Source organism: Hemitrygon akajei, chromosome 23 (assembly GCF_048418815.1).
Source record: "Hemitrygon akajei chromosome 23, sHemAka1.3, whole genome shotgun sequence".
Classification (NCBI taxonomy): Eukaryota; Metazoa; Chordata; class Chondrichthyes; order Myliobatiformes; family Dasyatidae; genus Hemitrygon; species Hemitrygon akajei.
The window spans coordinates 55,786,300-55,803,192 of NC_133146.1; the positions used below are offsets into that span (position 1 = coordinate 55,786,300).

The window sequence follows — 16,893 nt, forward strand, 5'->3', positions numbered from 1 at the left end:
AAATAAGGAGCCCTAAACTGCACACAATACTCCCAGTGTGGTCTCACGAGTGCCTTATAGAGCCTCAGCATCACATCCCTGCTCTTATATTCTATACCTCTAGAAATGAATGCAAACATTGCATTCGCCTTCTGCACAACCATCTCAACCTGCAGGTTAACCTTTAGGGTATCTTACACAAGGACTCCCAAGTCTCTTTGCATCTCTGCATTTTGAACTCTCCCATCTAAATAATACTCTGTCCGTTTATTTCTTCCACCAAAGTGTATGACCATACATAGTCCATCGAGAACACACCACTATTTCATCATGGCTGATCCATTTTCCCTCTCAGCCTCATTTTTCTGCCTCCTCCCCATAACTTTCCATTCCCTGACCAAGCAAGAACCTACCAACCTCCACCTTACATACACCCAATGACCTGGCCTCCACAGCTGCCTGTGGCAATGAATTCCACAGATTCACCACCACTGGCTAAAGAAATTCCTCCTCACCTCCGTTCTAAATGAACATCCCTCTATTCTGAGGTGGTGTCCTCTAGTCATAGACTCCCCTACTATAGGAAACATCCTCTCCACATTCACTCTATCTAAGTCCTTTCATCCAGAGGAACATTTTTTTGTTTGGGGATATACATGTGAATGGCAATAAACTTGAACCTGAGATACAGTGAAACCCTCTGGTTTGCATGCTATCTGTACGGGTCATTTCATTAGAGCAATGCAGTGAGAGAGCAAGGAATCCTAGAATATTGCACTGAGTTGTTGGGTTATTGAGTAGTGCATGGATTCATGGTGAGAGTTTATTGTAGAGCCAGGGTAGGAGACACAGCACTCATTCTCAAAGAGGACAATGTTTTTAAGTGAAAAAAAAAGCTGATGTTTCACAGTCTTTTAACAGCAAGGTGCTGTCTCAGGATCTTTCAGTTTTATGTCAAAGTCACCAGATGAAAATGAAAATACCAAACTCTCTGCAGTACTGTGAACTCCCACTATGGTGCTTGGAAAATTTGAAATGAACTCTATTTGTTGTTTGTACGCCTTTGATAACCTATATGTCTTCAATTTACACTGATAGAAACAAAGTCACTTCAGAACTTTAACTCAAACAGAATTTGCAGTTTCCTATATTGAGGACTATTTTCAGGACCTATAGTCCTGAAGTCTGCTATAGCCCTGAGGTTTCCCATTGTCTGCTTGCTAAGATGATATCAGCTTTGTAAGACATACAGTAGGTACATAATCAGGCAATACGGCCCATTCATGTGAATCCAATCTGGATGTTGTATCCAGCACATAAGTGCCATTACAAAGAAAGCACAGCAACACCTCTACTTTCTTAGAAGTTTGCAAAGGTTCGGCACGTCCTAGATGGAGGGGTCTCTGATGATGATTTGCAATGTCATCTAAGACCTTGACAAATTTCCACAGATGTGTGGTGGAGAGTATATTGGCTGGTTGCATCATGGCCTGATATGGAATCACCAATGCCCTTGAATAGAGAAGCCTACAAACAGTTGTGGATATGGTCCAGTTCATCGCGGGTAAAGCCCTCCCCACCGCTGAGCACATCTACCTAGAGCATTGTCACAGCAAAACAGTATCCATCATCAGGGGCGCCCCACCATCCAGAACATGCTGTCTTCTCACTGCTGCAATCAGGAAGAAGGTACTGGAGCTTCAGGACTCACACCACCAGGTTCAGGGACATCAACCATTAGGCGTTTGAACTAGTGGGGTTAACTTCACTCACCCCAGGGCTAAACTTTTCCACAACCTATAGACAAACACGAGGAAATCTGCAGATGCTGGAAATTCAAACAGCACACACAAAATGCTGGTGGAACGCAGCAGGCCAGGCAGTATCTATAGGGAGAAGCGCTGTCGATGTTTCAGTCCTGACAAAGGGTCTCGGCCCGAAACGTCGACAGTGCTTCTCCCTATAGATGTTGCCTGGCCTCGTTCCACCAGCATTTTGTGTGTGTTGCCACAACCTATAGACCTCCATTTTCAAGGACTGTTCATCACATATTCTCAGTATTTTTTGCTTATTTATTATTATTATTATTATTATTTTGCTAAAGTTTTTTTGCTTCTTTGTATTTGCTGAGTATCTCAGGGTTTTATTATGGAGACGTACATGTACTTAGATAATAAATTTACTTTGAACTTTGAATTTGTATTTGGCATGAAGTTCAACCAATGCCTATGTGATGTCATTCCTATTTTTAAGAAGACTGGGGAACAAACTGGAACAAATTATTCAAGCTTTGACCATTCCAGCTGTCCTATTTCTGAGCAAAAACTAAGTGCCAAAAGAGAGCAAAAGAACTTATAAATATTAGCCATGGAGAAGGACATCAAACACTTACAGAGTTCCTACTTGTATGGTTCAGTTCAGTCCTTGCTTCTTCTCGTTTGGATTAAAAATAGTTGTTAGCTGGGGAGTGGTGTTGAGATAGGAGGTCATCACCATTCCTCACACTCTAGTTCAATACATTGAGAGTTGAGAGTTCTTGACAGAAAAATGCAGAGCGACCTGATGAGGTGTATACCAAAGAACATTTGGAGAAGGGGTGGGAGTCCTTTTTATAACTCATTTTGTAATTGGCCCTTAAAATTAGTTGATAGGGAGACAGCCAGGATTTTGGGAGAAAGCAGAGGAAACAAAAGTGTGGGCAACTCCATTATATCAGTGAGGGGGAGGGTCATTATAGTTCAAATGCCTGAACGAGCAGGTACCAGTGCAGCAGCCAGTGAGCTGGCAGTGCTCACAAATGCCATTGAATGGCACATCCAAGCAATGGTGGCACTTTGTAGAATTCTATCCCCTGTATTTCCAATCCAGATCTGTAATGTCACAAAGATCGGTAATGACAGCAATATCATGAGGGATCCCACCCACCCCGCTTATGGACTGTCTGTACCACTGCCATCAACATTCACGCACAGGCCACCAGACTCGAGCAGTTACTTCCCCCAGGCCATCAGGCTGATCAACACCTCCATCTATTAACCCAGCCCACCACCCCACACTACCACTACATACACATCACCTAGTGCCACTTTATGTACATGCAATCAGTCTGTGTACATAACAGCTACTAGTACATTGTGTTTTATAGGATTGTTTTTATTTTCATATTTATTGTTTTTTATTGTGTTCTTTATGCTTATTGTGTTTTATGCTGCATTGAATCCAATGTAACAATCATAAATTTCATTTTCCTTTACTGAAGAATGACAATAAACAATCTTGAATCTTTTAAGACAGAAGTTTTTTCTCTAACAATAATGAAGCAAGGCTATGAGGAATTGTTAAATATGAATGAGCTAAGCGTACAATGTAATAATACTTGAATGGTGACATCTGCTTTGGAGATTCCATAGTTACTGAAGTTATTGATAACATTTGCAGACTCCAAGCCAGCTTCCAATGACATTCAGCTTTCTCTTTCCAGCAGTCATGATTTCTCATGCATGCTGTTGTCGCCTCCACATTCAATTACTTCAAAGTTTATGACTTGGCCTTTGCTCTCCATTCTCAGTTGATCCTGAGCTGAACTGTTATATATCATACTGTCCAGCCAGGGAGACTCAACTCTGTCCTTTCTGGCTCATGTTGGTTTTTAGCTTCACTGCACCCCACATTTTCCATCTTATATTTAAACTCCTCCATGGACTTTCCCCCTCCTCTGCCTGCTTTCTCTTTTGCAATGCCCACCTTCCTCTCTCACTTGATTCTGGCCTCTGCTCCATCCGACCTCCCCCAGTCCTGCCTTTCACTCCACGCGTCTGCAGCTGCTTGTGCTGTTGCAGTTCCATTCTAAACCTTTCCACCCCACTCTTTCTTTCACTCCTTCAGGGGGAAAATCTCTCAAGAGTGTGGTCACTTCTGTTAGCTTCCCTAACCCGGTGGAACATTTTAGGCATGTTTAATGAATTTCACTTCATTAAGTTTCTTTTCAGATAGAGGGTCTTGACCTGAAATTACTTCCCTCTCACAGCTGTTACACAACATATTAATTCCTCCAGCAGATTGTTTGTTGCTCAAGATTCCAACATCAGCAGACTCAGCAACAAATTTCTTATCTTCTTGCTTGAACTATAAACAAAAGTTTAAACTCATGAATGCCCATTTCCCCCGTCTCCTCTTGATCTCTCTCCTTCCTTTGTAAGTGGTTGAAACAAAATCATTAAAAATGTTGAAGGAGGTGTTAGCTATTTTTGTTGTAGGGCTTTAAGTATCAAGGATAAGGGTAGAACATCCAGAAACTATTGTAGGACTGAATGGCCCGGTCCTGCTTCTATGTTTTATGATCCAATCGAATACAGAACAACAAGGACAATCCCTGTACAAGAACCTTTATCAGGGTGGCACGGTAGCAAGGATTGGCTGGTAGGGTGATGCCTCTCTACCAAAGGAGGTGTAAGATGCTCCTTCCCTCTGCTAGCCTGCAGGTCACCCTTGGGCAAGGTATAGCATCCGCTTAGCCCCTTGATCAGGGTCACGTAAAGCTATGGGAGCAGGAGGTGGATGGTCTTAGGAGCAGCTGGTGCATATCATAAGTCCTGGTTATGCCAGGCAGACAATCTCTGTAGAGTATTGACAATGGCTGGGGTCACTCGTCTTGTAAAGACACTGCCCAGAAGTCGGCAATGGCAAACCACCTCTGTAGAAAAATTTGCCAAGAATCATGATCTCACCTGGACTGTACACACCAACTTTGTGGCAAGAAAAGCACAACAGTGTCTCTTCCCCCTCAGGTGACTGAAGAAGTTTGGCATGGGCCCCCAAATCCTCAATACCTTCTACAGGGGCACCATTGAGAGCATCCTGACTGGCTGTGTCACCAGCTGGTACAGGAACTGCACCAACCTTGAACGCTGGGCACTGCAGAGAGTGGTACGGACAGCCCAGTGCATCTGTGGGTGTGAACTTCCCTCCATTGAGGACACTTATAGCAGCAGGCGCAGAAAGAAGGCCTGGGAGATCACCGGGGACACCAGTCACCCCAACCATGAACTGTTTCAGCTGCTTCCGTCTGGCAAACGGTACCGCAACATTAAAGGCTACGAGACAACTTCTTTCTACAAGCCATTAGACTTTTAAGTTCACATGTCTTTTAAGTTCACATGACTTTTAAGTTCACATTGTGACGGAGTTATAACGCAAAGATTTTTAGTCCCTCAGGTTGTGGGATGGATGTAGGGTTTAAATAAACAAGTTCTAAAATAAATTCTAATCATGATCACCTACATCGTATGTCATGACACGTAATAATGATGATTATGGTGGTAGCCCAGTGGTTAATGTCAGGCTATTACAGTGCCAACTGTAAGATCAGGGTTCAACTCCTGTCACTGTCTGTGAGGAGTTTGTACGTTCCCCCGTGGCCGCACAGGTTTCATTCAGTGCTCCAGTTTCCTTTCACATTCCAAGGACCTACAGTGAGGATTAGTGAGTTTGGCCATGCAACACTGGTGCCAGGAGCATTGGGACACACGTGGGCTGCCCAGCACGATCTATGCCGATTTGTGACAAATAAAGCTGATCTCCCCTTTTCTTTGATATATACCTTTGTCCCAATACCAAATAAATGCCACTTTGTGCAGGGGAGGTGCACCTTTTGAACAGCAGTACCTGGTCACTCAACGTCATTGCTAGTATACACAGGTTGCTAAGGATTTGTTTATGGACATAATCAAAAGTTGCAGTTAAAAGCTTAGCTGTGCGTACAAAATGCAAATACCTCACTCAATTTTGTCATGTGTACAATGTGTGATAAAGCAGGTTAGAGGAGGTAGAAGCAGAATGAGGCTTTAAAAAAGCCTTTTAAAATGCTGAAAAGACATTTGCAAAAGAATTAATTATTGTATCATCAGTTTGGTTATAATGCTCTGCCATCCTTAATGAGGCATGATTAACATATTTACAGAAAAAACACATAAAGGAATAGGATGAAATATCAAGACCACAGATCTGCTGGAGCAATTTTCAGCCTATTGCATCGTTTTGACATCCCACCCTTGAATTTCATTCTTTTACTTCCACATAATTTGAACAACATTATGTAGATCGAAAATAAAAGATTTGGAAAAATAATTTTATGAGTGTGAGGATGCGCAATACGCTAATCTAGGTTTAAGTCGTTTTAACTATCCTTTCATTTACTAATGCCAAGGCTAGAGGCAACATTAATATTTAATTGTAATTGAGTGCTTACATTCAGAAGACGGAGAACCATGAAACAGGATAGAGTTTCAGTAATCCCAGCTGCATGAAGCCTACATACTGGAGTCAAATATATCGTCACACAAAGCTACTGAGTGTACAATTACAATGACCAAATCTGACCAGGCCACTCTGGAGCATCACCAACAGCAAGCTTTAAGATGTTGCTTGTAAAATCTGTGCCATTGTTTGTAAACAATCTTTGCTGTTATCTTTGATGTCTGTCATGTGTTCATCACTCAAACCTCAAAATGAAAGGAAAATATCATAACCAGACAAAATGTACATTCAGACCAGTGAGTGCTCTGTTATTTTCAGTGCAGTTGCATCAGAAAAACTCATGTGAAAAGATGGAAGCACAAGAGCAAAATCCTCAGCTGATGCTCCAGTCCGATACTCAGGAACACTGCATGGTCTAGAATGTTGTTTCTTCGAGGAATGGTTAAAGAAGGGGGATGCCTGCCCTCTCAGGTGGAGGGTAGGAGTTGGAGTTAGCACTTGCGGCCTGACACCAGCACATCCTTAGGTGCGTTGGTTGTTGATACAAACGAGGCATTTCACTGTATATTTTGACGTACCGGGTGATAAGTGATCTTGAATCTTGGGAAATGGAAGTGGCTAGGCTGATTAAACTATGGGAACTAAACTCTGTGCTTAAACAGTTAAGTTTTGTTTGAAAGACGTTTGGAAGCAATTCAAGCACTTGGTTTTGCCAACTGGATGCCACCTTCTCACACTGTTCCAATAGTCCTGCAACTGTCCTGCACTTATTTTAGGTCAGAAGTCAAAAGTGCTTGAACTCAACTGACTAAGGCCATATGTGGTTCTAGAGCAGGAGTTCCCAACCAGAGACAAGTTGGTTAATGGTAGGGATTCATAGCATAAACAGGTTGGGAGCCCCTGTTCTAGAGCTATGTAGGATAGTGAAAAATCTGCTCACCTAACTTATTTATTTAGAGATTCAGCAGGATAACAGGCTCTCTGGCCCAAAATGTCCCCACCACCCAATTACACCCATGTGACCAATTAGCTTACTAACCCATAAGTCTTTGGACAGTGGGAGGAAACTGGAACACCTGGAGGAAATCCATGTGGTCACAGGGAGAACGTACAAACTCCTTACAGGCAGCAGCAGGAATTGAACCTGGGTCACTGGTGCTGTAATAGTGCTATGCTAACTGCTGCAATTGTGCTGCCCCATTGGCAGAAGGTTTCACAGCTCAGTTTGTTCAATCTGTGAAAGACATACCCAAAATTACTGTAGATCTCCCAGTGTAAATGCCAGGCAGTTTCAGCAGGGTCTTGCTCCAACAGTAGTGGGATATATTGATCCAGTCTCTGAATGAATTCTTTAACTAATTTAGGACTTCTACATTCAAATATGCATTTATCAAGTCCCAAACTTGCAAAACTACCGATATTTCCTAGAAAGATTCAGTCTGATTATCAACACTGGTGCACCTCAGGGGGGTGTGCTTAGCCCACTGCTCTACTCTCTCTAAACCCATGAATGTGTGGCTAAGCATAGCTCAAATACCATCTATAAATTTGCTGCTGATACAACCATTGTTGGTAGAATCTCAGATGGAGACGAGAGAGCGTACAGGAGCAAGATATACCAACTAGTAGAGTGGTGTCACAGCAACAACCTTGCACTCAACATCAGTAAGATGAAAGAGCTGATTGTGGACTTCAGGAAGGGTAAGACAAAGGAACACATACCAATCATTATAGAGGGATCAGAAGTGGAGAGAGTGAGGAGTTTCAAGTTCCTGGGTGTTAAGATCTCTGAGGATCTAAGCTGGTCCCAACATATCGATGCAGCTATAAAGAAGGCAAGACAGCAACTAAACTTTATTAGGAGTTTGAAGAAATTTTGTATGTCAACAAGAACACTCAAAAACTTCTATAGATATACCATGGAGAGCATTATGACAAGCTGCTAGACTGTCTGGTATGGTGGGGGGGGGGGGGGGGGTTGTGGTTTACTGCACAGGACCGGAAGAATCTGCAGAAGGTTGTAAAATCTAGTCAGCTCCATCTTGGGTACCAGCCTACAAAGTACCCAGACACATTTTCAGGGAGCAGTCTCTCAGAAAGGCAGCGTCCATTATTAAGGACCTCCAGCACCCAGGGGATGCCCTTTTCTCACTGTTAATATCAGGTAGGAGGTACAGAAGCCTGAAGGCACACACTCAACAATTCAGGAACAGCTTCGTCCCCTCTGCCATCCGATTCCTAAATGTACATTGAACCATGAACACTTCCTCACTTTTTAATATATATTATTTCTGTTTTTGTATGATTTTTAACCTATTCAATATACATTTACTGTAATTTACTTAATTTTTTTATCTTCTATATTATATATTGCATTGAACTGCTGCTGCTAAGTTAACAAATTTCACGACACATGCCAGTGATAATAAACCTGATTCTGATTCTGATTCTAATTCTGATTCTGTTAAAACTTTTTACAAACTGTTATTAAGTTGCCTTGGAGAGGAGATTATTACTTCAGATCAGTGAATGACAGAAATTTCTATTGTCACAGATATGTGCAAGGGTGTGTTCAACAGTAGATTCTACCCCAAATGCATGGTAATTATCACCAGCAATGAGCAGTAAATCAAAACAGGGCATTTGAAGAAATTAGCCCCCGACTCTGAGTCGGAACTGTGCAGAATCTATTCAGCCTGTACAATGTGTCAGCCCATTCCATGTATTCGAGAAAGAAGCCAGATGCTGCGATGTTGTATTGAACAGTACACCGAGCAGCAACATAATGCCTTCATCATTCCCCGTGGCTTTCTTACATTCCAGCTATACTTTGATTAGTATATGAAGCTGAAAATACTCACTCCATTTATTTAGGCAAAGAGAACATGGAAACACTAGAACAAAAATTAAAGTAAGTTCTGAGAATATTGATCAAAATAACTCCTTGTGTAAAATCAAACCCTTCCACACTAAAGGGACTAACTTAGATGAGAATCTTGGTGGACGTGACAAGTTGGGCCAGGCTGTATACTCTGTAACTCTAAGACTGCAAATTCATTATAAACACCCATCTCTCAACATTGCCCAGTTATTGCTGATGACCCTATACATGGGCACACAGGCAGCCTGCCTCGCAGGATGCACAATTAAATAAGCAGGTTAAGATTTTTACTACAAACCTATTTATTTTTTTATATAAAATGGCACATTAATGTTTGTACTAGAATTCATAACTTTTTAATCTTCCTTGGTCTATATAGAGATGATTACACACCACTTTGCTGAAGTTTGGGATCACTAATGACAGATGTAGATTTTGTAAGTCTGCTGAATGAATTGGATGTTGCAACAATTATGATTTTAAAGATAACCCATGCTAAGCTGATAGAAAAATAAAATCCTCTGTACATTTTTAAATTACAGAATGTTTCATAACTTCAAATAAAAATTCACTAAGTTTCATTAGAATCAAACTGTTAAATGGCGGTAAACTTAAACTCTTTATCTCTCCTCAAAAATGCACTTTGATGGTATTTTTCAGCATTTTATCATTGCATTTAAGATTTCCAACACCTGCAGTACACACAGTGGCCATTTTAATACATACCTCCTGTACCTACCAAAGTGGCCCTCTGGGTGTATGTTCATGGTCTTCCGCTGCTGTGGCCCTGCTTCAAGGCTTGACGTGTTGTGAGTTCAGAGGTACTCTTCTGCACACCAGTGTTGTATCGCGCCGTTACTTGAGTTACTGTCATCTTCCTGTCTGTTATGTTTTGTAATTCCATAAAATTAATTGTAAGAAAAACACAGAGCTGGGAGATGTGAATCTTAGTTTTGTTTTACTTCTAGCGAAGTGTGTACGTATGGCATGGTGGCCTGGTGACATATGCCAATCACATAATTTTACATATAATTCGTAATGAATTGTGTAAATACCACAGAATGCTAAATCAAACAGTGTATTTACTCAAGTATTAAATACACAACACTGTCAGCTTGAACCAGTCTGGCCATTCACCTCTGACCTCTCACTAACAAGGCATTTTCAGCCACAGACGTGCTGTTCACTGGGTGTTTTTTCTTGCACCATTCTCAGTAAACTCTATACTAGAGAATGCTGTGCGTAAAAATCCCAGGAGATCAGCAGTTTCTGAGAAATTCAAACCACCCTGTATGGTACCAACAGTCATTTCTTCCCTATTCTGATATCTGATTTGAACTACAACTGAACCTCTTAACCAGGGGTTCCCAAATTGAGGTCCATGGACCCTTCATTTAATGGTAGGGGAGTACGACATAAAAAAAGATTGGGAACCCCTGCTTGTAACCATGTCTGTATGCTTTTATGCATTGAGTTGCTGTTACATGATTGACTGAAGTTACTTGTGTTAATGAGCAGGTGTTCAGGTGTACCCAATAAAGCGGCCATTAAATGTATTTTAATGTTACATAGGACCACTCTAAGGCAAGATTAATTACTTTCAAACAAGGAACTAGAAAGTGTCCTTATTTATTGATGTATTTGGAGCATTAATCAAAACCTGGCAATCCCAAAGCTGTCAAGATACACTTCTGAAAGATTCCATTCCCTCCTACCTCTGAAAATAGCTGCTGAGAAATGACTGTCCCACCTGCTGTAAGCTGCTTTCCAGAAAATAAGCTGTCATCTTGATAAGGTCATTCTCTTTTAGTTAACTGCAGCAATATTCTGTCTGCATTCTTCCTGCATCCTTGGGCTTACTTGGAATGAGCCGAGATATGCATGCCTTCAACTCGGAGTGGCACAACATTTAGTCAACCACACCTGCTGCCAACCAGTGGACACCCATCCTTATTAATCCCATGTTGCAACACTTAGCACTTTGCCTTCGATGCTGAGGCAATTTGAGTGCTCAAATAGACATCTCATTTAGAACAGTTCAGCGTAGGAACGACACTTGTATAAAATGCTGCAAAATGGAACTGCTGGAAATCAACGTTCATTAAAAATTAATGAATGATGCATAATTAAAAAAAAAGTAAGATCTTCGCTTTTAACCTCCTTTAATGTATGCAAGAACTCTGCCCACACATTTCTTTGTCCTTTCTTTCCACAGACAAGGAAGAGATGAGAAAATAAATTACCACTTTGCACTGTCACTTCTTTTATTTTCTTTGCCCTAGCACTGCACTAAAGACTCAGCCAGAGAATTATAGCTCAAGCTCTTAAGGAACCCAACCTGTTGCATGGAATTAATTTCCTGAAGGAAGAGAGCTTGATGAAATCTACTAATGCTCTCCATCAACATTCCCTCTGTTCGTAACAGCTGCACAGACCAACCATTGCTCGGAGCAGGAAATTTTCACACGGCCTGAAAACTGCACAGCACTTTAAATGATTTTTTTGCATGGTGCATATTATGAATGTTTAGAATGAAAATTGTAAAATCACATACAGTTGACTTTATTGCTTATCTGAAGGGTATAATGAAATACAGTACAACAAAGAATATCTTTCACATGTTGTAAACTTTTTTCTGATCTACCTTTATTCCAGCTGTGGAACAGCAAAGGCTATGTGCACAGGAGCATTTCAGTTACTGCGTGCTGTGCACCCATGCAACTTCGAGGGAAAAGGAGCTAAAGTTTCTAATGTTTAATATTTAATATGCTGGCCAATTTGTGGCCTGGCATTGCTGGGAAAAGCCCAAAACAAAATCCCAGAAATATAGTTTGAATATATTTAAATAATTGTCAAGGATGTTCAAATTCATAAAAAAAATATTAAATAAATAACATATTGTAAATTCAGTCACCGGTGCATATTAAATAGAAGTGTTCTATGGGACACCGAGTATATGTTCATGGTCTTCTGCTGCTGTAGCCCATCCACTTCAATGTTCGATATGTTGTGTGTTCAGAGATGCTCTTCTGCACACCACCGTTATAACGCGTGGTTATTTGAGTTACTGTCACCTTCCTGTCAGCTTGAACCTGCCTGGCTATTTTCTTCAGACCTCTCTCATTAAGAAAGCATTTTCACCCACAAAATTGCTGCTCACTGGATGTTTTTTTGTTTTTCGCACTATTCTCTGTAAACTCTAGACTGTAGTGTGAAAATCCCAGCAGATCAGCAGTTTCTGAGATATTCAAACCACCCCATCTGGCACCTACAATCACAGTTAACATCACTTAGATTACATTTCTTCCCCATTCTAAACAACATCTGAACCTTTTGACCATGTCTGTATGCTTTTATGCATTGAGCTGCTGCCATGTGATTAGCTGATTAGATATTACTTTAACAAGTAGGTGCACAAGTATACCTAATAAAGTGGCCACTCAGCATATGTGATTCACTCAGTAGTTTTTCCTAGTGCAAGTCTGCTGCATAATAGCATATCAGCTGCAGTGGAAAAAAATAACTGCATCAACAGAATAGGAATTTAATTTTTATATAACCAGATTCTTTCTTTAAAAAAAGTATTTACTTGAGAAATAAAAACACAAAATGCTGGCAGAACTCAGCAGGCCAGACAGCATCTATGAGAGGAGGTAGTGACGACGTTTCGGGCTGAAACCCTTCATCAGGAGAGTCAAGGGGATGAAGTGAACCCTCTTCACTCCTGATGAAGGGTTTCGGCCCAAAACGTCGTCACTACCTCCTCCCATAGATGCTGTCTGGCCTGCTGAGTTCTGCCAGCATTTTGTGTTTTTATTTATTTCCAGCATCTGCAGATTCACTCGTGTTGCCTTTGAATTTACTTGAGAAAGCTTGATTCATTTCTGGTATAAATATTGACAGTGAATCATGAACATATTGGCCAGAAAGTCTCTCAACAATTTAGTTTCTGAGATGCTCCTCTTAGCCCCATAATCATAATATGAGAGATTCTGCAGATGCTGGGAATAAAGAGCTGACATCTCAGGCCAAGACTGAAGGCATCAGCTCTTGATGAAAGGTTTCAACCCAAAATACCGGCTCTTTATTCTTTTCCATAGACATTGCTTGACCTGCTGCATTCTTCCAGCATTTTGTGTGTTTTGCCTTGGCATCAATGACCATATAGGGCTGGGGTTCCCAACATTTTTTATGTCATAGACCCCTACCATTAATCGAGCGGTCCATGGACCCTAGATGGGGAACCCCTCTATAGGATAAGTATCTCTTTAACTCAGGGGTTCCCAACCTTTTTATGTCATGGACCCTTACCATTAATCAAGGGGTCCACGCACCCCAGGTTGGGAACTCATCATTCGAAGCAATATCCAAGTAGCTTTTATAGTTTTTAAATCAACTATCAACAGCTTATTCATGCCCAGATGTTTTTTTTCTGACAAGATGTCTACAGTTAAAGCACTGGCCACCAGATTTGTCCACAGCCTCCTCAGTGAGCTTCTCCTGACATTTTAATTATCAATGACTTTTATCTGTTAATGGTTCACAATGCACAAGAGGGACTGCAGATGCTAGAAAGCTAGTGCAATACACACAATGTGCTGGAGGAGCTCAGGCACCATATGTGGATGGGAGTTGATCCTTCATCGGGACTTGAATGCAAACTTTAATTCCTATGCAAGGATGAGTGTTTTGCTAAAGGCACACTCAACCAGTATATTAAACCAAAATCAAACTCGACAGATTCAGAAAGATGTAGAGGCGCTTGTGAGGGTGCAGCGATTTATCAAAATGATTCCAGGGTTGAGGCATTTTAATTATGAGAGAGCTGGGAGAAGTCAGATTGGTTACCTGGAGCAAAGGAGGTTGAGGGGAAATTTGGTGGAGCTGTCCAAGACTCAAAAGAAAAGCTACTTGCATTTGTTAATTACACAAGTAACTGAGACTCTGAGCAAGAATGAAGTGCTCGGAGAGATTGGTTGTGGCTAGAATTAACTCCTGCCTGAGTTACAGGTAACTGGCCTTTATCGAGATTTGAGAATGCTTCTACTTATTTGTTTTATTATTTTTGAGCATTTAATTATTGTTAAAGTGCTTAATAGCATGCTTTGTTTTAAAATCACTGCAAAATTTTTGAACATCACAAGAATTGTTCCTCTGTGAATGAACCATACCTGATACACTGGCCTATTCCTGTGATTAGGAAAAAACAGGACACACAGAACACAAATCAACAGGTCAGGCAGCATGCGGCAGGGAAACAGATAATGTTTCAGATCCATGACTCTTTGTCAGAACTTGGAATGAGAGAAAACAAGTTAATTGTCAGAAATAGCGAAAGTGCGGGAGGGTAGAACAAAGGCTGAGACCAAATGTTTTTATGTATTAGATGAAACAGATGATGCTTTTTGCCTATGTAATCACTCATTGCTTTTGGAGGATTGTGCTGGAATCCTGGGCTTTGGGGAAGGTTTAATCATTGCAGTTTGTGGATTGGACTTTGTGGTATACATATGATGTGTTTCTAGTTCCTGGTTTCTCCTTTTTTTGTGTTGCTGTCTTGGCTGTTTTGATTGGGGCAGCCTGTACCTAATGAATGACGGAAGTAGTATCAAATGGATTGAGCTGAACTGAATATGCCTAGACTCTTTTGATTTTGCATTTTATATTGTGTTTGTTATTCCTTTTTTCCCCACTTGTGTGATTAGTTTTTTTCGTGCGTTGGGTTGGGGGTTTTGTGTTTTTCTTTGAACGGATTTCAGGGCTTTTCTTGCTTCATGGCTGTCTGTGGGAAAATGAATCTCGCGGTTGTGTACATACTTTGATAATAAATTTACTTTGAATCTTAAGCTATTGCTGTGGAGCGTGCCTAACGGGTCAGATGATAAGGATTTTTGATTTTCATTTTGCTTTTCTGTGGCTTTTTCATCCATTCTGAACTTGGCTTTAGAAAATGTTTTTCCTTCATTTTGCAGATGCACTGGTCGGTGCCTTGATTGGCATAATCTTTGCCTACCTTGCCTACAGACAACATTATCCATCACTGTGTCACACCGAATGCCACAAACCGCACATCTGTCTTGCGGTTCAGGTGTCGGCTGATCAGGAAGAAGCGTCCACTCCAGAGAAAGCTACCAGCCTGGCTTTAGAGGGAATAAACGAAGGTCCCGTATGACAAGCACACTTTGTTCATGGACAATTACCCCTTCATACATTCCATATAATTCAAAACAAAATCTACATAAAATTCATTCCATGACATTCTTGTGTACTTTTGTCCACGTGTCCTATGGAAAGCAAAATGATTAACAAATTATTTTGCTTTCAAAGTGATGGCATATACTGATGTCATCTGAGAAAAGAATTTCATTTTAAAACAGTCACAGACACTGAACATAATATAAATGGCAATGTCCTTTAAATACACAAGAAATTTTAAAAAAATTTAAATGAAAATTAATTATAATGCAAAACTAAAGCAACAGTAACATCATTTGCAAAATACTGAGAGACAATTATATGACAGTATGAAAAGATCATGGATAAATTTTTGATTAATATGTAATTAAAAACTCTGATGAATGCTGTGAAATTAATATTGTGAAACAATTATACAGGTTGCAGTGAGGATGTAATTTTCAATGCCAAGGAATGACATTCAAGGAAGATTTGAATAAATGTATTGAAATTTCATTTTTCTAGGCTCAACTTATGTGACATTATTCATTAAAATTGAAATTATTAAAATATGCTTTTGTATTGGATGTTTTATTAAGCCATAGTATTAAATATTTGATTTAATATTTGATGTGTTCATGCTTTATGTAATTGCTTTGTACCAGTGAGCTATTCCTTAGATTGTTACCTTTTGAACTCAGCAAAGTTTACCCTTAAACTATTTTGGTCTTGGTTCTGGGATTGACCATCCACTATAATATATGATAATATATTCAATTTGAAAACATATTCTTTGAACTGGTACAGTCCAAATTATTTTGCTTATTTGATCGGTCATCAGTTTTTCTAAATCTGTCATATTCGTTCCTTCTTGCCACTGTCAAATATCAAATTCAATTACATTTTAATCACTAGTCTAATCCTTTCCACTTCTGGAGAAAAAAATTGCCAAAGACAATTATGGTCCTAGAAAGATCACCCACATCACATGACAAGATCTATAACGAACGAACAACGCTTTTCCAGCACCTTTAATTTTTTTCCCCACACTTCCAGATCACTGCCATTGTTTAGAAGATAATCTCCCAAGCATTGCTTCTCTTTTTGCAAACTGCAATTTTTATGTTCTTTTCTAATCATATTTACAGTGGTCACATTTTTGCTTTGATGCTAAAAAAAAATAGAGCCCCAGTGTTTACACTTGTTCCCTTTGTTTTCTGCCCCTCAGTTAACAGATACAGGAGAGGAGGGAGAAACAGAGGTTTAAGGATTTGTAAATCAGAAAATAAATGAGGTCTAAATTTTGGAATGCAAACATCAAGGACAATGTTAATGGAGTGAATTTCAGGTTGTTTCCAGATTGTATTCCTCCCAATGCACAGGTTCAAACTCAAGACAGACAGAATGAAGATCTAGAGATAGAAATAAAGGTTTTTTTTTTCCTGTTTGGATACAAATATCCTTCTTGAAAAGGTCCATATCAAAGTACTCTTCCATGGATTCCAGGAGCTCAGTATGCTCTTCCCAAAGAGGAGTCTGAATGCTTACTGCTTATTGACCCAATTAAGACCAAGGTCTGAATCATGGCTGAAAGATTATACTGG

General features: G+C 40.2%; 1 protein-coding gene across 4 annotated transcripts in view; it reads left to right on the forward strand.

Moving 5' to 3' along the window:
* plpp4 (phospholipid phosphatase 4) overlaps positions 1-15,904 on the forward strand; it is a 353,247-nt gene extending 337,343 nt beyond the window's left edge. For 2 of the 4 annotated variants that reach the window (XM_073027697.1, XM_073027698.1), the window contains one exon: positions 15,088-15,904. In XM_073027697.1, coding sequence (XP_072883798.1) covers positions 15,088-15,287 — 200 coding nt within the window. In that variant the 3' untranslated portion in view covers positions 15,288-15,904. The remainder of the gene's footprint in view (positions 1-15,087) is intronic. The other 2 variants (XM_073027699.1, XM_073027700.1) reach the window with 2 other exon arrangements.
* The last annotated feature ends 989 nt before the right edge of the window (positions 15,905-16,893 follow it).